At 47.4% G+C, this 18175-nt stretch overlaps 1 protein-coding gene across 5 annotated transcripts; it reads left to right on the top strand.

Moving 5' to 3' along the window:
• The first annotated feature begins 1763 nt into the window (after nucleotides 1-1763).
• Nucleotides 1764-9229, top strand: DFFA (DNA fragmentation factor subunit alpha). Of its 5 annotated transcripts, none has more exons than XR_008292022.1 (7): nucleotides 1764-1952; nucleotides 3686-3847; nucleotides 4307-4449; nucleotides 6814-7003; nucleotides 7444-7592; nucleotides 8116-8245; nucleotides 8419-8536. XR_008292022.1 is itself a non-coding variant. In XM_027060439.2 (7 exons), the coding sequence occupies exons 1-6, from the start codon at nucleotides 1829-1831 to the stop codon at nucleotides 7797-7799; spliced, it is 876 nt and encodes a 291-aa protein (XP_026916240.1). In that variant the 5' UTR covers nucleotides 1764-1828; the 3' UTR covers nucleotides 7800-7807; nucleotides 8419-8557. The 5 variants fall into 5 exon arrangements, 4 of the variants coding, with proteins under 4 accessions (XP_026916240.1, XP_026916242.1, XP_026916238.1 ...); XM_027060439.2 differs by lacking the exon at nucleotides 8116-8245 and adding an exon at nucleotides 7692-7807 and having other exon boundaries at nucleotides 8419-8557; XM_027060441.2 differs by having other exon boundaries at nucleotides 8116-8177; nucleotides 8419-8477.
• The last annotated feature ends 8946 nt before the right edge of the window (nucleotides 9230-18175 follow it).

Genomic DNA, 18175 nt, shown 5'->3' with positions numbered 1-18175 from the left:
CCCAGACCAAAGTAGCCGGAACTGAACCTGTCGATGGGGGCACGCGGCGGGGGGGCACGCGAGGAGGAAGGGGAACTCCTACGTCCGGGTCACCTCACACAATTGCCATTAGGTCTCTGCTGCCCAGGAAGTTCTTAAGTCCGTGTTTTTTGCATTTTTATTATTCTCATTGAATTAAATCTCTGACCATCCCCACAGTGCCTTGGGCACAGGCAGGGACTCGCTAAATCTTTAATAAATGAATGAATGGGAAGAACCTTGGAAATTAATTAATTAATGTTCAATACCATTTGTTGAGTGCCTACTATTTGCCAGGCACTTTGGTAGCTGCTAGTAATAAGAAGATCCAAGACTCGGGGCGCCTGGGTGGCTCAGTCGGTTAAGCGGCCGACTTCAGCTCAGGTCACGATCTCGCGGTCCGTGAGTTCTAGCCCCGCGTCGGGCTCTGGGCTGATGGCTCAGAGCCTGGAGCCTGCTTCCGATTCTGTGTCTCCCCCTCTCTCTGCCCCTCCCCCGTTCATGCTCTGTCTCTCTCTGTCTCAAAAATAAATAAAACGTTAAAAAAAAAAAAAAAGAAGATCCAAGACTCAATTCCTGCTCCTAAATTCAGGCCAAACACACAGACACACACACACACACACACACACACACACACACACAATTACAGCATCTTACGGATAGGAGTCTGATAACAGTTTGCAGATTAGGAAGACACAGAACGGAGCTTTTTGGAGAGAAGAGACTTCTACATTCTTACTTGATAGTAGTTGAGTAGTTAGATTTTAAGCTAAATGTAAAATTATATTAAAAATTGCATATATTAGAACTATCGGTCAGTTCATATTGCAGTTGTGTTTTGACTGATTATGAGTACTTAAAAGGGTTGCCTCAGCAATTCCTCTTACCAAACAGTTTTAAATGCCTACCCTTTTCTAATGAGATAATATCTTATTTTCTTATAAACAAAATATGAAAGAGACTCTGGATGAATATGAGCTATTTCTTATGTACGTAAAATGCCTCCCCCCTGCCCCCACTTCAAGCGAAGAACCTTTTAAAATTTTTTATTATTTTACTGGTAAACGTTTTTTAGAGGGAAGAAAGTAGCAGTGTTAGAACAAGGATGAATTTATTGCCAAGCAGCATCTGGACAATCTCAAACAGTGATGTGGTTCGCATTTTCCCTTTCCTGTCTGATTTGAGATCTTAATGTTTAATCTAGTTATGTAAGCATTTCGTTCCGAGATCCCAATTTGCACAGCTGAAGCCGGGAATCAAACTGGTGGAAATGTGCGAGTATCTTATTCTTTCAGCAGGACTGAAAACTACACTCATCAATGTTTTAAATTGCCTGAGGGTTGGGACATCTTACAGATCTTTTCAGTTTGGAAAGGAAAACAAATGAACACAGTAGAATGTCACTGTTTCATTTGAGTGTTAACGTTATGCATCTATATATGCAATTAAGAGTGCTCTAACAATCCAAGGAATATATATGCGTGTCTTTCATAACGCAAAATAAATCCATATTGACCTCATTTTGACCCCGCCACTAAACTCCTAAATATAAGCTAGAAAAACACTCCTCTAGGCCGAATTGAGTGACGTAACGAAGATAGCTTCGATCCCAGAGACTACAGCTCCCGGCATACCCCCGGAGCCACACGGGATTAGCTGCAACTAAGACTACACTTCCCGGCGTACCTTGGTCCCACGCGTGATTTACCGCAGAAAGAACTACATCTCCCGGCAAGCCGCGGGCGGGGGGGTGGCGCCGCGCGGAGCCTCCCCGACTTCCCCGAGTCAGTCGAGTCCCACCCTGAGGAATATGGAGGTGGCCGGAGGAGCCGAGACTGAGATCCGGCCTCTGAAGCCGTGTCTGCTGCGCCGCAACCACAGCCGCGAGCAGCATGGCGTGGCGGCCTCCTGCCTGGAGGAGCTGAGGAACAAGGGTTGGCGCGGGACCCGGGCGGAGGCTGTGGGGGCCGGGGCGGGGGCTGCGGGGAGCCGGGTCCGGTGAGGAGGTCGGGCAGGGGCAAAGCGGGGTCAGCAGGAGCGACTTGGGACGGAAATAACGATGGACATAGCGATGGACAAGTTTCAAGGCGATTATCTCACGTGAGACTCATTTGGTGGGAAGGTAGACGGGAAGAAATATGCAAATTAAAACCGACTCGACTTAGGTGTCTTGCCTAGAATCGCTCAGACCTTGGAGCAGACCTAGCCTGGTGCATGCCTGCTTCTGGGCTTCCTACCGTGACGCTGGTGCCCCCAGCAGGGTGCCAGCGCCTTTCTGTCGTCAGCTCTGGCAGACACTTGTGCAGCGTAGAGAGAGCTGCTTCCGACCTTCCTGGAGTTCCAGACAAGGAACTGGTGCTCTGAGTGACCGAAGTTCCGAGTCCCGGCCCCACACGTACTAGCTGCTTGACCTTGTACTTAAACCAGCTCTCGACTCTCAGTTTTCTCATCGGCAAAATGGGTATAATATTTCCAGCTGTGCTTTACAGGACTGTTGTGTTTCCACGACTTGAAAGTATTATGAGCCAGTAATAATAAATTGTTTATCCACGGTGAAGTTGTACACGTTAAACGTGTGAGCCATCCCCAGTCATAGTGTGTGTCAGTGTTCAGTGCTCCTCTGTGAGTCACCAAGCCCCAAAAAGATACCAGACAGAAATCTTTCGGAGACCCAGAAGCAGCCAAAGCATCATAAATGCTTTCGTGACATGGCTTTTGCCACCTCACTGTTCACATATTTGTTCTTGGCATTAGGGTACTTAAGTGTTAGTTCCTCTTGAATGCATCGGCTGGATACACTTGGCCCAGAGACCAGTGTAAGCGCTTGTGTTTGGAGCTCAGCCTCTCCAAGGCTTGCTGTTCTATTTGGGTGCTGGATGACATTGCCCAACCATATTTGTAGTCCACTGGCTACTTTGCTGCTTCCCCTCACCCTGTTTGTGCTGTAGGCATTGCCATCACCAAATGTGATGGGACAGATCTGCCCCAGACAAGCCTGTTGCCCCTTGACAGTAAAGAGGAGAAGCTACTGATGCAAACTCCTGCTTCTCCTGTGTCTTCCTGTAGGTTAGAAACACTGCAGAGTACAATGCTGCATGGAACAGAAAGCATTTCCTTTTTTACTATTCTTTCCTTTTTTTTTTTTTTCTTTCTTTCGTTTTGTTCTGTTTTGTTTTTTGACATTTGACACAGGAGAATTTAAGATGACCACTGAATAAATGAATGAAAGACGGCTCGCTCACAAGGACTCATATCGGACTTTGGCTTGGTTTTCATCCAAGTAAAGATGCGAGTGCTCCTAACGTGGGTGTAAAGCAGCTGGAGGAAACATTGTCAGGAGTCAGACTGGGTGTCTGCCACTTACTGTGTGACCTCAGACAAGTGACGTAGCCTCTGTGAGCCTTGGGTTTGACATCTGTAAAATGGAAATAAGAAAAGTCCCTACCTTACAGGATTGTTAGGAGATAAAATACTGTGCACAGGAAACACTTAGAACGGTACCAGGCGTGTGGGAAGTGTTGTCTTAGTGCTGGCGGTTGTGGTTGTTACTGTAGGTAACCTACCAGCAGTTCTGCTGCACTTTGAGAGCATATATGTTGAGAGTACAGAGACAGGTGTAGTTTCCTTATGGATACTTGTCAATTGCCAAATATTTTATTCCTCTCAGCCTGTGACATTCTGGCCATTGATAAGTCCCTGGCACCAATCACCCTGGTCCTGGCAGAGGATGGCACCATAGTGGATGATGATGATTACTTCCTGTGTCTGCCTTCCAACACTAAGTTTGTTGCATTGGCCAGTAACGAAAAGTGGACGTACAACAATTCAGGTAAGAAACTCTGGCCGTAGACAAAATGATCTATGCGATACAACATCCATCACGATTCATTTTGCTGCCCAGGCACCTGGTTGCTGTTTGTCTGGTTAAGCATTTGTGCAGCCAGCATTTACTGAGACACAAAAACTCACCTCAAGGGGAGTGTGGTAGGATCCTGGGTATGCATGACCGGGGCATCAGGTTTAGTGGCTTCTTTTCATACAAAAGATACAGAGCAGATTCACACAGAAATAATCGAAGGTGGAAGAGAAGGGAGAATGCAGGTCCTAGATGGGGATTGGCTTTCCCGTGAATCCTTGAGAGAAGGCGCTTCCCTCACCCCTGAACTTGTTCTAAATGGTCAGTGGGAAGGATGTACAGACCTCCTAAAGGTCTGTGTGTTGGAGGAGGAGGTGAAAATAGCACTTCAGGTTAACCAGACTGTGACTGGCTTTTTCTCCCCTATATCAGATGGAGGTACAGCTTGGATTTCCCAAGAGTCCTTTGACGTAGATGAAACGGACACTGGGGCAGGGCTGAGGTGGAGGAATGTGGCCAGGCAGCTGAAAGAAGACGTGTCCAGCATCATCCTCCTGTCCGAGGCAGACCTCCAGGTGAGCCTTCCTCCTCCACAGCCCCACTCATCTGGCTCTGCTGCCCCCAGCCCCTTAGTTTCCATGTGTCTTGCCATAATAATTCCATTATTTCTTAATTTTTATTAACATCTTTTTTTAAATGTTTATTTATTTTTGAGAGAGAGAGACAGAGCATGAGCTGGGGAGGGGCAGAGAGAGGGGGACACAGAATCCGAAGCAGGCTCCAGGCTCCCAGCTGTCAGCACAGAGCCCGATGTGGGGCTCGAACCCACGAACCATGAGATCACGACCTAAGCCGAAGTCAAATGCTTAACCAACTGAGCCACCCAGGCGCCCCTATTTCTTAAGTTTTAAACAATGCTTTGACAACAACCCAGACTCTTCATTTTCTAATTCTTGCACCTAGAGTAGAAAATCCAGATGCCTAGACCCACTTAGTCTCACTGGGGGGTTAAGGAGGTATTGTCAAAGAATGTGGAAGTGGAGAAGCCGAATTAAATCCCAGCTCCATCACCATGGCTTTGAGCCAGTAATTTAGCCTCTTTGCCTACATTTCCTGTCCACTAAAATTGGGATAAAAATAGTACTGTCAATTCAAAAAAAAATATTTACTAAGCACCTACTCTGTGCCTGGCATGTTTCTGTCCAAGGGGTACAGTGGTGAACAAGCCAGACACAGAATTCTGATGGAAGGAGCTCAAATTCTGATGACGGGAGGCAGATAAAACAGGAAGCATGTTCGATGGGTAGCAGGTGGGGCAGTGTGCCAAGAACAACGGGGCTAGTCTGGATTGGGAGATCAGGGGAGGCCCCTCCAAGGAGGTGGCTTTTTTCGTAATTTTTTTAAACTTACAAACTTACATATTTGAATAAAAACAAATACATTCAGGGGCACCTGGGTGGCTCAGTCGGTTGAGTGTCTACTTCAGCTCAGGTCATGATCTCACAGCTGTGAGTTCAAGCCCCATGTCGGACTCTGTGCTGACAGCTCGGAGCCTGGAGCCTGCTTCAGATTCTGTGTCTCCCTCTCTCTCTCTGCCCTTCCCCCACTCATGCTCTGTCTCTGTCTGTCTCAGAAATAAATAAATATTTAAAAAATAATTTTTTTAAATAAATAAATAAATACATCTGTATGGCTCAAAATCCAAGAGGTATAAAAGGATATACAGGTGGGGCGCCTGGGTGGCGCAGTCAGTTAAGCGTCCGACTTCAGCCAGGTCACGATCTCGTGGTCCGTGAGTTTGAGCCCCGCGTCAGGCTCTGGGCTGATGGCTCAGAGCCTGGAGCCTGTTTCTGATTCTGTGTCTCCCTCTCTCTCTGCCCCTCCCCCGTTCATGCTCTGTGTCTCTCTGTCCCAAAAATAAATAAATGTTGAAAAAAAAAAAATTAAAGAAAAAAAAAGGATATACAGGTAGCCAAAAAGTGAAAACAACCCAGATGTCCGTGAACTGAAGAATGGATAAATAAAATGTGGTTTATCCATACGACCTAAGAGGAATGAAGTATTCATGCATGTGTAACGTGGATAAAGCCTTCAAAATGTTACGCGAAGTGAAGAAGCTAGACATGAAAGGCCACGGATTTTGTAGTTGCCTCTATATGAAACGGCCAGAATATGCAAGTCCGCAGAGATAGAAGATAGAGTGGCTGACTAGGGCTGGGGTTGGGGAAGCTTTGAGCGGAAACAGGAGTGATAGCTAATGGGTGCTGTGCTTTCAAGGGTGCTGACTGCACAAGTCTGTGAATGTACTAGAACCCACATAGTTATACACTTTATATGGGTGAATCATATGGTATGTGGGTTATATCTCAATAAAGCTGTTTGGAAAAAAAATAAAAAGGACATGCAGGAAAAATCTGACTCCTGCCCCTTAACCACCAGGTTTCCCTTCCCAGAGATAATCACCTCTCAATTTCCCATTCTAGAAATGTTGTATATGCCAACAAATACATACATACATATTTTCTCCTGTCCCTGTACTCCACAATGGAAGTATATCTACCCTTTTTAAAAGAAACATTTGGAGAATATTCCAGATCAGTACATAAAAGACATTGCCGTTCTTTTTTGTACCACTGCATCGTATTCTGTTTTGCTCATGTGCCATGACTTAATCAGGAGTCTCCCCCACTGGTGGACATCTGGGTTGTCATCAGTCTTGCTGTTCCAGACGGTGCTACAGGAAGCTCCGTGTCATTCTGCACACATGCTTGTCCGTAGAATAAAGTCCCAGAAGTGCAGTTGATGGACACTGGCAGGTTCCCAAGAGGTGGCGATTACACCGAGAGCTGAAGGAAGGAGGGAGCTTGCCATGGACAGGTCGGGGCCACAGTGTCTTAGAAGTGTTTTTAGGTTTGTTAAAGTCTGTGTTTGTATGTTAGGTGCTCATTGATGCTCCGTGTTCAGACCTGGCTCAGGAACTCCGCCAGAGCTGCGTCACCGTCCAGGGGCTCCAGAACACCCTCCAGCAGGTCCTGGACCAGAGGGAGGAAGCCCGTCAGTCCAAGCAGCTCTTGGAGCTTTACCTCCAGGCTTTAGAGAAGGAGGGCAGCATCTTGTCAAAACAGCAAGGTAGGACTCAACTGGCCAGGGGAGTCACCCTGAGAACTGAGGGCCTGGGGAGAGAACCCGTGTTTATAATGTGGCCATAAAAGGGTGACACCACAGCTGCTTGCATCTTGAAATGACGTGCTTCTGTCTTTCTTTTTTTATTTTTAACGTTTATCTTGAAAGAGAGGGCGCACGCAAGCAGGGGAGGGGCAGAGAGAGAGGAGAGGGGGGAGAGAGAATCCCAAGCAGTCTCCACGTTGTCAGCGCGGAGCCTGATGCAGGACTCGATCCCACGAACCGCGAGATCGTGACCTGAGCCAAAATCAAGAGTGGGTCGCTTAACCGACTGAGCCCCCCCAGGCGCCCCCGCGTGCCTCTCCCTTGCCCGACTGATGGCTCCCCGGTCGTTTGTGTGGCTGTATGTTTGCCCAGTGCACCATCTCCTCATGTCTGCTTTGCAGAGTCCCAAACTGTTGGTGACCAGACGGATGCAGTCGACATGGGGGGTAACAGAGAGAGCTCCTCCACAATCGCACTCACAAGCCAGATCCTTACTGTGCTGAAGGAGAAGCCTGCTCCAGAGCTGAGTCTGTCCAGTCAGGATTTGGAGGTGGGCAAGAACGGGGGACCCTGAGCTGCAGGGAGCCACTCCCCCTGGGGGTGCAGCGCCCTCCAGAGGCGCATACGGGATTGCTTCTGGCCTCTGCAGACCCTGGCTCCTCGCTGCCCCGTTTGCCTCTTCTATGCACATCTCATTTCATCTATGTCAGAATGGCCTGAACAAACGTCTCATTTCATCTATATCAGAATGGCTTGAACAAACAGGTGCACTCCCGCAGATCGTCAAACCGCATTCTCAGGTCCTTTGTGGGAAACGGAATTCCCGAACCGGTCGGGGAGGAGTGGCTACAGGGAGGAGTGGCGGGGCTCAAGCTTCGGAGGGCGGTTTCTGGTTCTGTCGGCCCCTGAGGGAGATCATCGTCAGTCGAGGCACATAAAGTTATCCTAGTGAAAGGTGTGCCTGGGAGGGTGGGGGTCATCTTGTGCTGACTCCACGGCCAGGGAACTAGAAGCCTGACACAGGATCCGTCAGAGTGGGCGCCACTTCCTCTTCATCCTTGTCCCTGTCCCAGGCACCTCCCTGTGTAGCTAGAAGGCAGGAGACCTCTTGACTTGCGCCTGGCCTAAATTTCCCGTAAGTGGAGGACTTGACAAGTTGCTCCCACGAAACTTCCAGAGGGACTTTCGTGTCGGTGTTGGAGGGTAAGGAAAGGCCGTGGCCATGGAGCGTGAAAGGATTCTGGCGTTTCAGCACAAAGACCTCACATACGCCGGCGCTGCCCGAGCTCAGTCCCCTAAAGAAAATCCCGGGAGCGAGAGAGCAGCAGGCGAGGGGAGCCGGGAGCGCTTCTCAGTGGTTCTCATTCTTGCCGCAGCTGGTTGCCAAGGAAGACCCCGGAGCTTTGGCTGCCGCTTTGAGCTGGGACGCGGAGAAGACGGTGACAGTGCAGCAGGCCTGTAATCAGGAGCTCAGCCTGCGCCTCCAGCAGGTGCAGAGCCTGCGTTCTCTCCGGAACCTGTCGGCCAGGAAGAGTTCGCTGCCTGGAGAACTTAGGCAGGAGCCTAAGCGAGCCAGACAAGACCCCACATAGCTGCAGCCGGAAACCCCGTGGCCTTGTTCTCATTCTCAGTAAATACCTTCAGCCTGATTACTGTAGCTGCTGCCTTAATACTGTACCCCCTGCCTGATAGCACTTTCTGGAACAGCCTGGAAGACCAGCCTCCTGCGGTCCCTCCCAGAAAAGTGCTGTCACATCTCAGCTCCCGCCCTTGCATTTTTTGAATGACAAAGCTGCACCAACAATACCCCACCTCTTACTAATGACCTGTTCTCATGGTCTCTGTTTGAAAGTAATGGTCAAGGGCAGTGAAAAGAAGCTGTTGTATTTCAGACTCACTATCCTTTTTCAGAAGCTAGAACTGCAGAATTTTCAACACAGATAATGGTCAGGAAGGTGACGTACCAGAGTTGATTTATGGCCACAAATTCGTTTCTCAAGTGAATGAATTTTTTGGTTTGTGTAAAGGCGCATATTAAGTCTGCAGACCATAGGGACATATGGAGAGTCTAATTCGCCATTTCTAATTGTGAAATTATATTTGTTACCACTGTGAAACTGTTTCCAGTTTTCTAATATGTTTTATCAGCAGGCGGTATGAAAGGTCATTAAACCGATCTCCATGTGATATGGCTGTGAGTCTCTCTGGGTGCAAGGCAGAGGCTTCTGGTTTATACACATCCTGTTTCTGCACAAACTCTTTCTTTGGGCTTTGTAATCTAATTTGGAACAGATTTTCATCCCTGTGAATGTCCAGCATGACATTCAGAAGCCATGCAGCCTACGGGCCGATTCTTCAACTTGGGGAATCGTCCTGGACAGGGCACAGAGACCGGGCATCCCACAGCCTACTCCCACCCACTCGATGCCAGTGGCCATCTGTGGGCATGGAGACAACGGAAAACATCCCCACATGTCTTCGGAATGCCCCTGGAGGGGCACTTATGCCGGCTGGGGATTTTTCTAGCAGTCTGCTCTGGGTTAGCACTTATATACGGGAGCCTCACAAAACTGAGTGAGCCGGTTAGGGTGTGACTTATCCTCTCATACATAGCAAAGCTGTACTTGGCGAGGTTCAGAGATTTGCCCCGTGTCACAAGGCTAATTGGAGGCCCGGGATCCTGGTTCCAATTCCAGTGCTTTTCCCACTTTGGTGTGTTTTCTCTTATGTCCACATGCTCTTTTTTTTTTTTCATTAATGTTTATTTTTGAGGGAGAGAGAGAGACAGAGCATGTGTCGGGGGCGGAGGGGAGGACACAGAATTGGAAGCAGGCTCCAGGCTTTGAGTTGTCAGCACGGAGCCTGACGTGGGGCTCAAACCCACAAACCACAAGATCATATCCTGAGCTGAAGTCGGACACTTAACTGACTGAGCCACCCAGGCGCCCCATACCGTCTTTTCTATTCTACGTCCAGGTCACTGGTCGTGTTACACCAGTGTAACAAGTTGGAATCCACTCGAACCGGAAAAGACCTCATGTGTCTACAGCATAATTGCCAGATTTCTGACCACAGGCACAGTGCCGGTGGTATAAGAGAATAGCCCCGTGAACCCTGTACAGATAGCCCAGGGGTAAAGGAAGCCTGGATTCCAGGAACAGAATGGACCCTCCACTCACCAGTTACAGCAACATCTCCGTCTTTGCCCTCCGGAATTAAAAATGTTTTCTCGAACTACGTCTCAAAGACACAGTAGGGCTGCTGTTGGCTGGCCTGGGTGTTGGGACGCCCTACTTGAGACCAATCCACCAAGCATCTCGGCTGCACAGGATAATGGGGAAAGTGCTGTGGGGCTCGGAGTGAGCCACACCGCCGGGTGAAAGGGGTAAATGAAGCGTGAGGAGGAGCGTGGGACCTAGCACATAGTAGGACTGCAGAGAGCAGGTTCCCTTCATCTCCCCAGGGGCAGAGGGAGGGGGCGCAGGAGCAAAGACAGAGCTGTGTCAGGGGGCTCCTGTCTACGGGTCTACGGGGCGAAGACCTTAGTCTGCAAACTCGGACCCGGATGCACGGTGCGCGCGGCTACAAACACATTACATTGCCCCTGGTGCCACTTACCTTCCAGAATAGAAATGTAGCGGCACAGCAATATGTCTAAAAATAGGAGAGAGAGGGCAGGGCAGCCCGTTCTTACGGGAGGAGAAAAGAATGTCAGAGGAAGCAGCTGGGACTAATGAACTCCGCATTAGCCAGATCCCATTCTTTCAACTCAAGTCAAATGTCGGTCCCCATTAGGCAATTGGCTTTGACGGGAGCTATGCTAATTACCACTTACCAAACCTTTAATTCCTGGGGAAAAGCAAAAGGAAAAAAACGAATGGGTTTTTCATTTTCAAGAGAGAAAGGGATAAAATAATAGTAGTCGGGGAAAGGAAAACCTGCATTAACTGCAAAATGATTAACGTGCCTTTACTAACCAAATTGCTTAGCGGTTTCATTTCCTCGTCATCCACTCAATTCTTTCCTTTTTTTTTTTTTCTTTTTTGCCTTCAGGGTTTTTCTCCATCTTATTTCGTTTGTACGGTTTAGCCTTAAATTGTCTTGGCTGTGTCTTGTATTCCTTGAAGTTTTTTAAGGACCTCGTAAATGACCTAGTCTGAACACCCAGCCACTATTGCCTGAGTCCTCTGACCCCGGGGTCTTCTGTCCTACTAGAAGGCCTCCAGTGAGGGGGACAGGCTCACTCTTGGGAAGTGCACCGAATTTTCAGATTGCAGAACATTCAAGTTCACTATTTGCTCAAACTAAATCAGAACACACTTTGTAATTACAAGGAAGCGAGCCAACAGGTTAATGCATGGATACTGGATTTTCCTCAGCACTTCCCAGTACCACATTCTAAGAACTATCAGCAAGCAAACACACACACACACACACACACACACCAAATCTAGCTTTTCCTCCAATTTATAATTATTTTAATAAGACAAGCACATGTGTTTTTTGATCACTTAACTAATTGTAAGTGGAAAAGATAAATTAGCGTTAATTTTATCATGGTTATAACAAGCTAGAAGTGGTGGGTAGCCCAGATGTCCTTTGCCTCTACCTCTCTAGTCTAGAAACTGAAAATTTTCTTCTTTTATAAAAAATTTTTTTAAATGTTTATTTATTTTTGAGAGAGAGAGAGTGTGTCTGTGTAAGCAGAGGTGGGGCAGAGAGGGCGACAGAATCCAAAGCAGGCTCCAGGCTCTGAGCCGTCAGCGCACAGCCCAATGTGGGGCTCAAACCCATGGACTGAGATCATGACCTGAGCTGAAGTCAGGCACTTAACTGACTGAGCCACCCAGGTGCCCCCAAAATTTTCTTTTTAATACCTACATGACTTTTCCTCTGGTTTGTTCAAAATGGAATGCGGGGGTGCCTGGCTGGCTCAGTCAGAAGAGCATGCGACTCTTGATCTCAGGGTCATGAGTTCAGGCCCCACATTGGGCATAAAGAGTACCTAATAAATAATTTTTTAAAACCTGGAATCCACATCTACTGAAGAAGCTGCTATGAAGATGTGGGTGATCTCTTCCGCGGGTGCTGTTAAATCAAGTATCTCCCATGAGCTTACTGGTCTGAGTTTCCTAAAGCTGGGAATGGTTTGCCATCAGCCCTAAATACGAACACTATAAAGGATTTGTTTCAGATGCTATGTCACACTCAAGTCTTCCTCAACTGTTGAGGATCCGTTCTAGTGCCAAATATTAAAAAAATAAATGCGCTCTGTCTCTGTCCCAAAAATAAATAAACGTTGAAAACAAAATTTAAAAAAAGGGGCGCCTGGGTGGCGCAGTCGGTTAAGCGTCCGACTTCAGCCAGGTCACAATCTCGTGGTCCGTGAGTTCGAGCCCCGCGTCGGGCTCTGGGCTGATGGCTCAGAGCCTGGAGCCTGTTTCCGATTCTGTGTCTCCCTCTCTCTCTGCCCCTCCTCCGTTCATGCTCTGTCTCTCTCTGTCCCAAAAATAAATAAACGTTGAAAAAAAAATTCAAATAAATAAATAAATAAATAAATGCAAGAGAATGAATTACAACTTGTCCTGGTGCTGGTGACCTCATCTAGACACTGAAGTTGTCTACAGTGAACTACAAGAACGTATACTTTGAGAAAAGTCTACCCAAAACCTGATGGTAGAAAATTATCCTAATTTACCCATTTTACTCTAATGTATCCGTCATGAGCATATTAATCTAGTCTAACATGCAGCGGATGCCAGTTAACATTCAATCCCCTGCACTAAGGTAAGCTTCGACTTGACGGATTCCCTGCCAGTCTCATTTGTATGGCCTCATTATCCTTCGGATATTACTTAGTGCAAAGTTATAAGTCCCCGGTCTTAAGGACTGTGTAGGTATGACCCCGATCGAAACTGAAAAACAATGAGCACGCTTTCCTTCTAGAAAAATCTTAAAAGACAACGTTCTGAAGGTTAGCTGGCCTTTCAGGCTGGCATCTTGCACCGGTGTGCTGACCCAATTACTGGTCTCTTGAAGCTGCTGTGTTCAGAAATGTGGATGCTATTACGGCTCCTCCATCACATTGTACTTCACTCAGCTAGTAATTATGAATATGAGCTCAGCTCTGCAGAAAACAGAACGGAACGGTCAGCAGTCATGCTCCGTGTCTGCTCCCCTGGTGTCCAGAGAAGATTACGTTGCTTCTCCAGCCAACTTTTGCCGATTTTCCTCATATTAGGCCTGACTCTCAGAAACTTCCTGTGACTCAAGGTATGAATCTCGAAGCCTTAAAGTTTAGCATCTAAAAACCTCCACCCCGGGGCACCTGGGTGGCTCAGTTGAGTGTGATTCTTGGTTTCAGCTCAGGTCATGATCTCACGGTCCGTGGGTTCAAGCCCATGTCAGGCTCTGTGCTGACAGCTCAGAGCCTGGAGCCTGCTTCCGATTGTGTGTGTGTGTGTGTGTGTGTGTGCGTGTGTCTCTCGAAAATAAATACACGTTTGAAAAATATATTTAAGGGGCGCTGGGGTGGCTCAGTTAAGTGTCTGACTTTGGCTCAGGTCATGATCTCATGGTTTGTGAGTTTGAGCCCCACGTCGGGCTCCGTGCTGACAAAGTGGAACCTGCTTGGGAGTCTCTCTCTCCCTCACTCCGTGCCTCCCACACACATGCTCACTCTCTCAAAATAAATAAGCTATAAAAAATATTAAAAATATACATATTAAAAAAATTTTTTTTAACCTTTACCCTGGAAGTTTTCCTTAGAGTCTGTCATCCAAGAGCCATAAACAATATGCGTAATCAAGGATTTTGGTGCTATGGGAGAGAATTCACATTTGATTAGGGTTTTGAAATTGAGTGATTTGTTCACTCCTAATCTCATTTGAGCAGCCCGGAATCCTGGTCCACATGGGGCCTTGAGAGCCGTTCTGCACTGTATCACAGGAACACAAGTCCCTCTCCTGTTTAGCCGTCACTCATTGTCACTTCTGTGGAAATTCTTGAATGGGAAAAGGTCGCAGTTATACACATATGTATCAACGTATAGGCATCTGTCACAGAACAAAGTCTGGATCCTGCAATCCTGAAGTTCCTTGAATTAGGAGTTAAGGCAAGCAGGCTCCAGGCTCCTCAGCAGCACCACTCTGTATTAGGTTGAAATAAGACCTTCAATAAGTCTGTTGAAACAGACTTCATAGGCACCTCAGTGGCTCGGTGGGTTGAGCATCCGACTCTTTTTTTTTTTTTTAATGTATATTTCTGAGAGACAGCACGAGTGGGGAAGGGGCAGAGAGAGGGGGACAGAGGATTCGAAGCGCTCCCAGGCGCTCCAAGCATCCGGCCGGCTTTTGATTTCGGTTCAGGTCACGATCCCAGGGTGGGGGCACCGAGCCCCACGTCGGGTTTTGCACTGAGAATGGAGCCTGCTTAAGATTCTCTCTCTGGGACACCTGGGTGGCTCAGTCGGTTGAGCTTCGACTTCGGCTCAGGTCATGATCTCACAGCTTGTGAGTTCGAGCCCCGCATCGGGCTCTGTGCTGACAGCTCGGAGCCTGGAGCGTGCTTGGGATTCGGTGTCTCCCTCTCTCTCTCTGCCCCTCCCCTGCTCACACTCTCTCTCTCTCTCTCTCTCTCTCAAAAAAGAAACATTAAAAAAAATTAACAAGAAAAGATTCTCTCTCCCTCTGCCCCTGTCCCCCAGTCAGGTGCACTCTCTCTCTAAAATAAAAAAATTTAAAGATCTTTTAAAAACTAGATTTCATTCTTCACAAAGCAAACCTAAAGCTCATCCATGAAAGAACTGTAACAAATCAAAATTGACTTACTAATGGAAACTAATATGGGTATTTTATAGCAGCAGGTCTGAATGGAACTCTTCTTATGAGTAAATGAACATATCATCTGTTTAATAGCATATTTGTTTTTCAATTCATTTTCTCTAAAGCACAAAAAATAATTGTTTTGCTCTTTGAGCACAATGTTAAAAATTTGCTTTGAATATGAGGGAAATATTTTTTAAATTAGACGGTTTCTGTGAAGATAAACTGAAATAGAATGTTATTCTGGACTCTTAAATATGTCGCCTTTGGCTATTTTAAATCAAAGGAAGACAAGAACAGAACTTCCAAGCACATAACGAAGATGAAAGGAAAAGCCAGTGGGTCCACAGTATGGTACAGCAAGAAACAAAAACCTTCATCAAAAATGCTCACCTTGGCACCTGGCTGGCTGTCAGTCGAGCACGTGACTCTTGATCTCAGCGTCGTGGGTTCGAGCCCCCCACTGGGGGTAGAGATTACTTAAAACCTTGAGGCACCTGGGTGACTCAGTCGGTTGAGTGTCCGACTCTGGGTTTCGGCTCAGGTCATGATCTCACGGTTTGTGGGTTCGAGCCCTGTCAGGCTCCACGCTGATAGCGCAGAGCCTGCTTGGGATTCTTTCTCTCCCTCTCTCTCTGCCCCTCCCCTGCTCTCATTCTCTCTCTCAAAATAAATGAATAAACTTGGAAAAATATATATATATATATATTGTATGAAGACAGATGGTAACCCCACTCATCATGGTGAGCACTTCATAAAGTATATCATTGTTGAATCAGTATGTTGTACACCTGAAACTAATACAATGTTGTATGTCAATTACAGTTTTAAACATCCTATAATGTTTACTTTGGGTTCCAAATTACTTAAGACACTCAGTATTGGACTTTATTAGAGTTTAAATAAAAAAGACTTTTCAGGTACCTGCCTGGATGGCTCACTCAGTCGAGCATGCAATTCTTGATCTCGGGGTCATGAGTTCGGGCCCCATGTGAGGTGTAGAAATTACTGAAAAATAAAATCTTTTAAAAATAAAGTAAGTACGTAAACTTCTGAATTACATGGGAATGAGAAGACCACAACTGTTAATACATTTTATTCAGATCCATCGTTATAATTCCTTTGCATGAGTAATCAGGGGTGGAGTCTTATTTGCAGGAGGAGAAGGTCTTCCGGAACAAATCCTTGCACGGTGTCTTCTCCTGCAGGGACTGTTGAGGGGGCGGGACTTCCTGCCTTTTGGCTGCCTCTCTGGCTTCCCGTCCTGTGTCCCTGTGTCCCCCGTAAGGCACCAGCCTGGATGACCCCAGGCCAGGAAAGTCAAGAGGCTGCTTTTTTTCCTTCATTTCTATTGCTTCCTGCAAATGTTTTTAAAAAGAAGCAGAGGACAAAGGAAAGAAAAATCAACCATCTGGCTCAGCCAGCAGTAAAAGGTACATAACTGCTTCCTTTAAAAAAAAGAACAAAAAACAAAACAAAAGATGCTTCAGAAGAATAAATCACCTTTCCGTTTAAAGGATAAAAAATTAAGAGAACACCCTCACAAAATTGCCCTCATTAGAGAAGGAAAAGTTAAGGATTTTCAGTCTAGGGGGGGAAAAATGGCTTGTTTTACCCATAATCTTCTAATCTTCATTAGAAGAGTTGGGGAGATCTCTCATTTTCCCTGCCGACCAGTCACTGGTCTGACTCCTGGATGTCCACAAATTACTGAGACAGATCAGATGGAGACATTGATGGAGACAGAGCAGATGGAGACATTCTGCTCTTTCAGATTCTTTAGGAAGCTTCTAGGAATAACCCGATGATAAATGACTTGTCTGAAACTCATCCGGCAATTTTAGAGAAAAATCCATTTTTAATGGCCAACTTTATGTACTCTTTCTTGGAACTTTTTCAAAATGGAAAAAAAAAAAAAGAAAAATAAATCACCTCACAAAGTTATAAATTCTCACAGCGGAAAACGTAACGATGTCAATTAATCGGAGCCAGGAAGAAGAGTCCCGTGCATATATAAATTAAGATTCCAGAAGCTAGTGTGACTAATGCGGGCAGCGACGGCTCCAGGATTGCGCTGTAATAGACTGAGACACTCAACGTTCCAAAGTTTGGCGGACAGAGATCGCCGCCATGCAGAGGTTCCCCTGGAGTTGGAGAGCTTTCATCCCGGTGCCGGGACGTCACGTCACAAAGGGCAGTCCTGCCATCTGTCCCGTTCACACTCAGCCGAGGAGTACACTCGGCCGTGCTGGGGGTCCACAGGCATGGGCGAAGATGCCAACGAAACGGCCAGAAGGCCGGCTAGCGCGCGGCCTGCTCGGAGACCACTCACCCTGCTGTCATGTCCTGTCGTGTCGGGCGAGGCGACCCTCCAGGGGCAGGACGGAGGTGGCCGTGCCTCCCCCCGCCCCCCCAGGAGGAACAGCAGGAGCAGGCAGAGGGGCGGCGGCATCCTGCAGCCTGACTGGCACGCCTCTCCAGCTCTGTGGCTGCGCATCCTCGGCAGGCCCGAAATCAGTGTTTTGTGCACTTGGGTCTCTGGGGGAGCGGAGAGGGGGCTATTTTAAGCTCAACCTGCAGCTGTTCTTTTGTGTACCTACCTGTCAAAAGCCTGCACCAGGCCCCCCCACCTTCCCCCACACCCAGGCAGTGATGCACAGGCCTAAGCCATCAGAGCTCACAAAAGGGCCTTGGGATCAAAGTTAACCCCTTCCAGGTTCCGAGTAGAGTCGCTTACTTTGGAGGACACGTGCACTCGCTTCCGAAGAAGCTCTACTTCCCCAGAATCCTGCCGAAAGCAAGCAGGAGGCCATGAGAACAAAGCCAAGTGATTCAACACCATGTAAAATTGGCCGTGCTCTGGGCTGACAGCTCAGAGCCTGGAGCCTGCTTTGGATTCTGTGTCTCCCTCTCTCTCTCTCTGCCCCTCCCCGGCTCATGCTGTCTCTCTGCCTCTCAAAAATAAAGAAATGTAACAAAATTGGCCGTGGGTAAGGAGCTTAAAATCTGAAATTCAGTCCATGTAAGGCGGGTCGGAATCTGTTCCAGGCTGAAGAGACAAGGGGGTGCGGAGGGCGCAGGGAGGCGCTCAGGTGGCAGGCAAGGAGGCCCCCAGCCCCGTAGTCCAGAGAGGGGTCCTCCTGCCGAGGACTCCTCAAACTGCCCCGCACCTGAATCGCCTGGTGACGGACACAAAAGCGCAAATTCTTTTTTTTTTTTTAGAATTTTTAAAAATTTAAATCTTAGTTAACATATAATGTGGTAATGGTTTCAGGAGTAGAATTCAGTGATTCATCACTTACGTAGGACA

The sequence above is a fragment of the Acinonyx jubatus genome, chromosome C1 (genome assembly GCF_027475565.1).
Source record: "Acinonyx jubatus isolate Ajub_Pintada_27869175 chromosome C1, VMU_Ajub_asm_v1.0, whole genome shotgun sequence".
NCBI classification, from domain to species: Eukaryota; Metazoa; Chordata; class Mammalia; order Carnivora; family Felidae; genus Acinonyx; species Acinonyx jubatus.
Note: the sequence above shows the minus strand (reverse complement) of the source record. Positions and strands in the feature narration are given on the sequence as shown.